This window comes from Berghia stephanieae, chromosome 2 (assembly GCF_034508935.2).
Source record: "Berghia stephanieae isolate SIO BIC M18660-M18661 chromosome 2, UCSD_Bste_1.3, whole genome shotgun sequence".
Lineage (NCBI taxonomy): Eukaryota > Metazoa > Mollusca > Gastropoda > Nudibranchia > Aeolidiidae > Berghia > Berghia stephanieae.
In genome coordinates this window covers 32,947,703-32,958,125 of record NC_088361.1, presented here as the reverse complement: position 1 = coordinate 32,958,125, position 10,423 = coordinate 32,947,703, and the positions used below count along the sequence as shown (strand labels likewise).

Below are 10,423 nucleotides of genomic sequence, written 5' to 3'. Positions count from 1 at the left end.
CACAATGTTCATTCCTGTGGCCTTGCAACCTGTATTGATTTTGTGAAAAATGTAGTCCGGAATATTAGACAGAGTGCTGCCAAATGTAACTAATATAACACCACGGTTTGAATGTTCTATAAATGTCTTAAATGGATCTTTAAGCTCTCTAGCTTCTTTAATTGCTGTTCCTCCAATTAATTTAGTATTCGGCAACGACGGTCTAGGATAGTCCAATATAGGATCCATCTCCACAATGAATATTTCGGCATTTGCCATGATATCTTCTAAAGTTTTATGGGGTTTTTCTGGGGCAAATACAGATACTGGATCAGGATCCATTAATTTTGGCCGCATCAACATAACAAAATATGCCACAGCATTTTTCAGTCGACTCGGGAAATCCATGTTATCATTTACATCAATGATCTGGAATGGTGTAGCTGCTGGACTGAAGGGGATTCTGTATGATAAAGTGTCATGAGCCGATCCGATAACGGCATAAGGTATATCTAATTTATATGGGATCGTGTATATGACTTTGACAAACGGGAGACCATCTAGGACAAACAAATCGGGTTTCAAATCTTTCACTTTTTCCGTCAATCCTTCAGCCAGAATTCTCATCGCCAGTTCGTTAAAAATTGACAAGACGTTCAACAATATAGCTGACATCCCGTACGTCTCATTCGCGAAGAAGGCTTCATGAATTCTTGTCGTCTTCTTAATTTTTTCTTCAATATCTCCCAGAGATTGTCCATAGCGAAGGACTCTGATACCTGACGTGTCAATTTGTCTAGTCTTTGCCAAGGATTCCGGAATACACACCCATGTCTCGTGTCCAAGATCAGCTAACGCCCTAGCGATGTTGGTGTGGTAACGAATGTGACTTGTCCCTGGGACAGGAAAGAAGACAACTACTTTAGCATCGCTAAGGTAGTTTGTTAAATTGAAAATGAGGACGATAAGAGAAAGTGCTGCATTTGTCTTCATTGTTGAGGAATGACTTGTTAACTGAAAAGATGGAAGAAAATACATGTTAGTGAATGTAATTTGACATAGAAGAATTCAATTGCCATAAATCAATGGTATGTTGAAATGATGAATAGAGGTTGTAATTGTATTACATTACAGCCGGTCACCATTTTTTGACAGTTGTTCACTAGTTGGGCTGTAGCCGTAGTTAACTTATAGCAGGCTCTCTGCATCTCTTTTGGATGAATGACTATCTTTAGTTGTGTTAATTTCTGTTGGAGCCTGGTGCAAGCTTATGTATGAGACAAAAGGTGGCCTCAGGCTAGACTTATGGATGAATAGCTAGAGAGTTTCTATTTCCGTTCTTCCACGGGGTTAAACCTAATAGTTTTTGCTTTTATCGTTTTAGACACATGTGACCCAAAATGTTGGGCATTGATGAACTCTCGACCTAAGGTTTTATAAGTCTTACTCTGGGATTATATGACCTTTAAGTGTCGATTTACTCTAAAATTTCTAAAGCCAAACGCCTTTTTCTAATCACAGAGTCCGTTTGGATTATTAAAAATTACAAAAGATATTGAACTCCATGGCCCGTTTTCATGAACGCAGACTAGCGCTTAGTCTGAGTGTAGTCAAGGACTTGAAAGAAAATAGAATTTAATGTGAGCTGACCAAGCAAGTCCCAGACTTAAGTCACGGCACCTTCGAACTAAGTTTGGCCAAGTTTTAGTCATTTGCTGAGGCTGTATTTCAAGCTTAGTCTGAGATACACCAAAGCGTCGACAAGATAGCAGCTATTTAATTTTTAGTTGAGAGAGTTTCGATTCAGTAGGAAAATACGTCGGCTACGAAAGACAGGGGTAAATAGTGTCTGTTGCTATTGACACTGGCATTTAAACACTGTAAGATAAGTGCAGATCGTCGAAAGTACACATTTTTGTGAGTAAAAACTTTTAAAAAACCCGAATCTAATCGGCTTGCGAGTTGAACGGAGACTCAAATTGGATGGGTTCTCTTCAAATAACAACCAACAACAACAACAACAAAAACTATTAGAAAGTATAGTTGAGACAAGTTATTCTGCTGGCATTGTAACTGACTGAAATGATGTGATTCATCAGAACACACTTTGTTTAGTTTGTTTTGTTTTTTTGTTGTGTTTTTTTTTTCTTTCTTTTTTCTTTCTTTTTTCTTTCTTTTTTGTTTTTTGTTTTGTTTTGGCCAATTTGTTCGAGTTTCAATGAAACTTTCATTGGCCTAAATATAGCATTCATTGGCAGTCGACCATGGACATCATTGTAGTCTGATCAGTCGCAGTCAGTATCACATGATTTGATTCATCGTGGCAAAAGTAAGTTCAAATATAAAACGGAACGAAATATTATCTATACCGCAAGTGTTGCTAATTTCCTCTATGGAAATCTTTTGCGTTGAAAGTGAAGATTGGTATCTTACCTGCCATAGTGTACTAGAGAGCTTAATGTTACCAACACAAAATAGCCGAATTATGCAACCTCCTTACAACGCTTACTTCTAGGCACGAGCCTAGTTAGTCAGAGACTAGAAAACGTTCATGAAATCCGATTTTTCTCAGTCACTTGCTCCGCATAGGGTTAAGACTAGCAAGCCATTTACTAGACTAGTTAATAACTAATTCTAGTCTGCTTTCATGAAATTCGGCCCATGATTGATGTAGGCCGGAGGGAACTCCTTTCACACGTGTTGAAAGCCATTAAAACATGTCCTTATTATGTAGGCCGCCAAATTCAACTCAGTATGTAAACGTGAAGGTGTTTCGTTTAAACAAAGAAAACATCTCCATGGATGGACCGACCACTTTGGCGATGTCCATACAAGCTTTCGCCTGGTAGACGCTCATTTTGCTAATTAATGTCATATTAGCCAGTCGGACTGTTTGCTGGGGGAATTTCCTGGTTTGCAGTTTGTCTGCTTAGGAAATATCTTTGTAGACGGACTGTCTGCTTAATCAATGTCGTGGTAGACGGATGGTCTGCTTAGGGAATATTCTGGTAGACAAACTGTCTGCTTCGGGAATGTCCTTGTGGACGGACAATCTGCTTAAGGGATCACGTCATGAAAGGGCTGCCGGATTATGCGCTGTTCTCGTAAATGAACTATCTGCTTGGATGATGTCCTCGTAACAAGACAATTTGCTTTTAGGAGATGTCATTGGAGAGGGAAGTAACCGCAAGAGATTTTTTACAAATGTTAGGTCATAAATCCTGTTATAAGCAAATACATGTTCCATAATCCGATAAGAGTAATAGGCTAAGCAACCGGTAAAAATGTTACGAAATATCAAACTCACGTAACGATTGGTGATACACTACTATGGTGTGATTATCTAAATCCTAAAACAACCTTTTTTTTCAATTTCGCCACACAAAATAAATAGATTGGCCGATTAAAATTACCACCAACTTGCTAAACAAAGAAGTCTCAAACCGGAAATTTTAAAAGAATCAGAAGTGTAGACTTCAGGTTCGAGACTCATTGGCATCTAGTGGGTAGTAGTCGATTTTAAATCGGTTCTAACAAACTTTATTCAGTCACGCTTAGTTGCACAGTGTTTTGTCTCGTAACAGTCAAGCGATATTGGGCTAGGTCTCTGATCAAATGGGTAACAATAATCGTAAATATCTGACCACGCCGTTGTGTCTCTGAGTAAGGCATTTTATAGATATTGCGGCACTATAAACGTATACGAATGAGTTTCTGATTTTTAGCTGTGACGGTTAGAGTAGTTAATAAAAATCGATACAAGGCTGGTTTCACTTTTAGACAGCGATTGATTGTAGGACAATGACAAATCATTTTCGAATTTTCTCTAACTCGATATATATCACAAGATTAATGTAACCAAACCTTGATATATCTTAAACCCCGGACATCGATGTTCTTAGAATAAATTCATTGTGCGTATATAATAATGTACATATTAATGAAAAATTATCATGCCATGCCTCTGTGGCAAAAAGAGAGACGGCACAGAGAGAGAGGGAGAGAGAGGGTAGAGAGAGAGAGAGAGCGAGAGAGAGAGAGAGAGAGAGAGAGAGAGAGAGAGAGAGAGAGAGAGAGAGAGAGTTTAGTAATATTGGTTGTAGACAGACTGATGAAACCTGATTAGAAAATGAACGGTCAGCAGGAATTGCGCGATGGACAAACACAATAGGAGAGATAATATATTCACAATGCCATTCGCCAGAGCATTAAAACAGAAAATGAGAGGTAGAGATTGACAGATATGTATAGCAAATGCAGAAGAGCTCGACATGTGACAGAGAGAAAAAGGTAGGCGCATCACAACGGGCATAATATTGGAACCATAATGAAAATGATGATGATGATGATGATGATGATGATGATGATGATGATGATGATGATGATGATGATGATGATTAGAAGGAGAGAGAATAGACGAATAGAGATGATTGGGTGGATATAGATAGATAGAGTAACATAATGACAGAGAGAGAGAGAGAGAGAGAGAGAGAGAGAGAGAGAGAGAGAGGCAACACATACACAGAGAGAGAGAGTGAGGCCACACATACAGACAGAGAGAGAGAGGCAACACATACAGAGAGAGAGAGAGGAAGAGAGCGAGAGAGAGAGAGAGAGAGAGAGAGAGAGAGAGAGAGGGGGGGGGAGGGAAGGGGGAGGGAAAGAGCAGCAAGCAGCAGCAGAAGAAGCAATTGAAGGAAGAGAGGAAGGAGATGAATGGAATCCTGAGAAACAAGAGCGAATGCTCAAATCCTCACCATTAGGAATACTCAAAGCTAGTTCATTTTAAGCAAACAGTACACATCAACAAGGATACGTCGACTTAATCCAACGAATGAAAAGTGTCCGATAACATGAAACAGAAGAGATAATGCACAGTTCCAGTCTCCTCGATAACGGTGAGGTAACGTATGAATATTGTGACATAGGTTACCTACTACATGTTTCAGACAGCACAACGAGCCATAGACTACTGCTTCCAATTTCATCGTCGTCTGCATTAACATTTTGACCCTCGCGTCGTCGGCAGACTAATTTGCAGACCACACGGCTCTTCTTTAACCAGTTAACGGCCGTACTCCGGAAAATTACGTATGTAAAGATTTGGCCAGAAAACTCGTCCTTTGAATATCGATCGATGAAAGCGAGGTCCCAAGTTTGAGAGTTTTGGCCAAGATGGGGGTCATTTAAATCGATCGATATTTGAAGGCCGAGTTTTCTGGCCAAAAACGTGTTCCTTCCAGACATAGCAGTTAACCGATTAAACAAGCACGTCACTGGGAAATAATTTATTCCTCTTCGTCACAATTTAAATCGACCGACTTAGCGACTATTACTGTTAACGCTGCATATTGTATCCCAAAGGAACTTATCAGATGAAAACAATCTTGAGCTTTTATATCGAGCAATATCCATTATGTACTCAAAGCGTTTCCTTGACAACAGCAAGGGATGATGCTGTTGCATGTAGTCAATATACGCTCAAGTAAGGTAAGAGTTAAATGTGAATAAAGCGCTTTCTCCACGGACTTAACTTTGCGGGGGATTCAAAACTGGGACCTTCTTGTCACTGGTCAGACTAAATGTCATTACAATACTGTCGTACTCTGTAAAAAACATGTAGGTATTTAACATTTTGGCCAGAAAACTCGTCCTTCAAATATAGATTAATTAAATAAAATGACCTTCGTTTTATTAAAAAACTCTGTGGGTTTTTGTTTTTTTTTTTTTGTTTTTTTTTTTTTTTTTTTTTTTTTTTTGTCTTTTTGTTTGTTTGTTTGTTTGTTTGTTTGTTTGTATTTAAAATTTAAGAGTAGGACGGAATCGACCACAAAGTCACACGACGGTCCCTATGATGCCCAAAAACTAGCGGGTAGGTTGTTCCATAAGCGAACCGTATTATGGAAGCTGGAAAAACTATTGTTCCTCAAGTGTAGCATAAGCACATATTATTATTGCTTGTTTATTATACAGAGAACATGTACATATTATATATTGCGCATTTCCAATGTTTACTTTGTTTTAATTGCGCTTTGCAATTTCCCACTTAAATCCTGTTAGCCACAGGCAGCTAAATTCCCGTGACATTAAAAGTCATTGGATATAATTTGCATGTTATGCGCGTCTTTTGAATTAGCACTCTCAACAAAAAGAGACGCATATTAAAAATACAACAATTTGCTTATTTTTCCATGGCCACTTCAACAACAATTAAATGACATTAATAATTCTTGAAATTACCTGAAATTTAATAAAACAAAAATTTATATTATTAAAAAAATATGCACAAATTGCAGCAATGTGGCTTATATAGAAAAGACATGCTAAACTGCCAAACAGGTGACAGTTTTTCTGAGACACCCGTTCTAACATTTCGGCATAGAATTAACCAAAACCAAAAGTAAGGTTCTTATCATAAAAAGCTGCAAATATCAAACATGTTATATCCATAGAAAGAGAAGCTTTGAAAAGTCTTCTGGATATCAAGTCACTAACCTGTCTGTTTAAGCAGCAGATACCGGTATAATCTCCGTTTCCATGGACCTTCTGGCTTTTAAAGAAATATTGTCTGTAATATTGAAATGACTTTGTCCCCGCGTCACCTACGACATGGAACGGTCTTTCGACACAGCGCTAGATATGCGGCTATGTGGTCTAATGGTGGGACACTCGCTTTCGGATCGAAAGATCCTGGGTTCCAGCCTCGCTCGATGTGTAGCTGAGTCCTTGGAAAAGGCTTTTTACTCCATTCTCCCACCTCACTCAAGTGTAAAATGAGTACCTGGCCGTCAACAGCGTTGTCTCTGTAGAAATAAATTCTTAATATCACCTAACAGGCGTCATCATGTGTCGTTCTACTAGTTACCTGTTGCTGTTGGTCAGGGGTCCTTTGAGCGCGTTTAGTGGATATTGTGCTATATAAAAGCTCGAGTTTTTCTCTTTTTTTAAGATACAATTTATCATGTGATTCCAATCCCACTACAATTACTGTCACGGTCTTGTCGTAATAATAGAGAACGAAATAGCAATTCAGCATTGACGGTGAAATAAATTGTTATCGTTAGAGATGATTATGACCATGACCTCATGTCGTGGAAAGCATTGTCGTGATAACCAGATTATGACAATATGAATATGAAGTAAAAATAAAGCGCATGTACGATGGTGGGTCAAAAAGTAATGGGAACTCTGCTTATTAATTCAAAACAATTTGAATTAATACCATGCGTCATACCTGAAAATTAACTCATTCAATCCTAGAATTTTTGCTACTTTTCAAAATTTGAAAAATATCTATTTAAAATGAGCATGTACATAGATAGTTCTATTCAACTATTATTAAGATACAAAAACCAAAATCAACAGCTTTGATACTACGCCTATAATTTGTCTCAGAAAAATGTAATAATAGGCATGGGGGGACAAAAGTAACCCGGATAAACTACGGATATAGTCAGTGTTAGGGTTGAGTGAGTTAAAGCTTGGCAGATCATCACGGCATTATAACAATCGTGGACATAGTAAAAGATTTCATCACAATGCTGGGGAAATTCCTAATCCTCATACTCCTACTCATCAATTTTTCTCTGCTTCCTCCTAGTCCTCCTCCTCCTCTTCCTCCTCCTACTTCTTCTCCTCCTCCTCTCATTTCTCCTCTTCTTCTTCTTCTTCTTCTTCTTCTTCTTCTTCTTCTTATTATTATTATTATTATTATTATTATTATTATTATTATTATTATTATTATTATTATTATTATTAATATTATTATTATTATTATTATTATTATTATTATTATTATTATTATTATTATTATTATTATTATCATTATCATTATTATTATCATTATTATTATTATCATAATCATTATTATTAATATTATTATTATTATTATTATTATTATTATTATTATTATTATTATTATTTCTCCTCCTCCTCCTCCTCCTCCTCCTCCTCCTCCTCCTCCTCCTCCTCCTCTTTATTTCTTCTTCTTCCTCCTGCTCACCTTCTTCCCCTCTTTCCCCTTCATCATCGTCATCATCATCATTATCATCATCATCATCGTCTGCATCATCATCATGAGCATCGTTGTCATCATCATCATCATCATCATCATCATCATCATCATCATCATCATCATCATCATCATCACCCCTTCTTCTTCTCTTTCACGCCCTGTGACACCACTCTATCATCTGTTCCAAAATGCAAGTTAAAATCTTATTCTGTAACTCTTTTCAATATTATGGCCCTAAATTTGGGATACCCTACCGTAACCCATTAGAGAAATCGAGAATATCTCAACTTTAAATCTGCTTTAAAGACCTATTTTTTTCACAATTCAAGCCGACTGTAGTGTTTGTATACTATTATTTTGGCAACACGTATTTTTTTCATGTTTAATTTTGACTACCTGTGTCGTTAACACAATTCATTATCTGTAAGCGCTTTGTTTATGGAAAGCTTTCAACATGTATCATTTATTTTTATTATTTTTATCTTTATTATCAGTTTTATTATTATTATTATTATTATTATTATTATTATTATTATTATTATTATTATTATTATTATTATTATTATTATTATTATTATTATTATTATTATTATTATTATTATTATTATCATCATCATTATTATTATTGTTGTTGTTGTTCTTCTTCTTCTTGACTGGTTTTCTTCTTACCTCTCTGACAATCAGTATCTGTAAATCGATATGACTTCTCTTCTCCTTGTCCCCTATCTTTTGGTGTAACACAGGGTTAAGTTCTGGGACACTTTATTTAGTCTTTATTCACCCTCTAAACCAGACCGTTAGGTGACAATATCTCCAAATACTTTATTTACTTATTTATTTTTAAGCAGACGACACCCAACTACTGTTTCCCATTAATACCGACAATTATCTCAATGTTATAACGTATACAGACAATTGTATCTCTGAGATTAGTGACTGGACGTGTTGCAATAAACTCAGGTTAAATGAAAACAAAACAGAGGTGTTGCAAATCACAAGACATAGCCACGTGGACCTTTCCACGCTTAACCTGAATCTTTCTGATTGTGTAATTCCCATCACCAATGAGCATGTGGGAAACTTAGGACTTTTATTTGATACCAAATCAAACTAATGTAACTAGATCCTGTAATCTTTATATTAGATCTATTGGTGCTATTAGAAAGCTTCTTGATAATAATACTACTGAACTTCTTGTTGTTTTAATTAATTTTAGCCGCCTGGATTATTGCAATACTTGCTCTATGGTTGTGATAATAATGTCATTAATCGACTCCAAAAGATACAGAACAAATCAGCTCGATTGGTATCGTTAGCTAAAAAGCGTGAACATATTATCCCCGTTTTGGAGGACCTGTACTGGCTACCTGTAAAGTTTAGAATTGGATTTAAAATACTTATCCACGTTTTTATTGCTTAAACAATTCTCTTCCTGTTTACCTTCAAGAACCTATCTACGTTTATGCACCCATTCGAAATTTAAGATCTGCCGATTCAAACCTCCTAAGGGAACCCCCAAAATCTTTAGTTTTTCATGAGAAATCCTTTGACCACCATGACCCCGATTGTGGAACTTCATCAATATTGAAACTAAAAATATATAGTGAAAATCCACTTTCTATTAGAAAACGGTTTAAAACGAACGGAGCTTTTCTGTCGGGCATATAATTTGGACTCATAGTATATATTTTATTAAAATATAATATTTTATCATCGTATTTATTTTAACATGTCAGTTCTATATATGTGTATGATACATGATGTGTTGATGTAAAGCGTCAGTGAGCAATCTTATTTGGAACTAGACGCTATATAGATTCATTATTATTATTATTATTATTAGTAGTAGTAGTAGTAGTAGTAGTAGTAGTAGTAGTAGTAGTAGTAGTAGTAAGTAGTAGTAGTAGTAGTAGTAGTAGTAGTAGTAGTAGTAGTAGTAGTAGTAGTAGTAGTAGTAGTAGTAGTAGTAGTAGTAGTAGTAGTAGTATCATTATTATTATTGTTATTATTATTATTATTATTATTATTATTATTATTGTTATTATTATTATTATTATTATTATTATTATTATTATTATTATTATTATTATTATTATTAATGTCGTTACATCTATTCAGAGGCTCTGTGACTATTCGTGACTCTCCGTTTCAGACGGGTATTGTGAATGAATGAATTTCTAGTTAAAAATATTAGACTTCGATTAACGTTATGGGGAGAATGAAAGTCCTTTATCTAGAGAGGAAAACTAAAAAGCTCAGAGATTAAATTTTCAACATCTGGTTTACTACCGACGAACATTCTCCCATTTTGAGGACATGGTGGGTCACTGTGTGTTATTCCGAGTAGAGGGCTCCCTGACCGCTGGAGATCTTGTTTGCTTGGAATGAACATGATTCTCTCTAGCCTTGCATTTGTTTACCTACAGTCAC

The 10,423-nt window shown here is 36.1% G+C and overlaps 1 protein-coding gene across 1 annotated transcript in view; it reads right to left on the bottom strand.

Moving 5' to 3' along the window:
- The window catches only part of LOC144966769 (UDP-glucuronosyltransferase 2C1-like), a 6,325-nt gene extending 1,389 nt beyond the window's left edge, over positions 1–4,936 (bottom strand). Inside the window, exons 1-2 of the mRNA XM_078903544.1 lie at positions 4,737–4,936; positions 1–993 (exon numbers count right to left, since the gene is read on the bottom strand). The exon at positions 1–993 is cut by the window's left edge and continues 1,389 nt beyond it. Of these exons, the coding sequence (XP_078759670.1) occupies positions 1–993; positions 4,737–4,739 (996 nt within the window). The 5' untranslated portion in view covers positions 4,740–4,936. The remainder of the gene's footprint in view (positions 994–4,736) is intronic.
- Between the last annotated feature and the right edge of the window lie 5,487 nt (positions 4,937–10,423).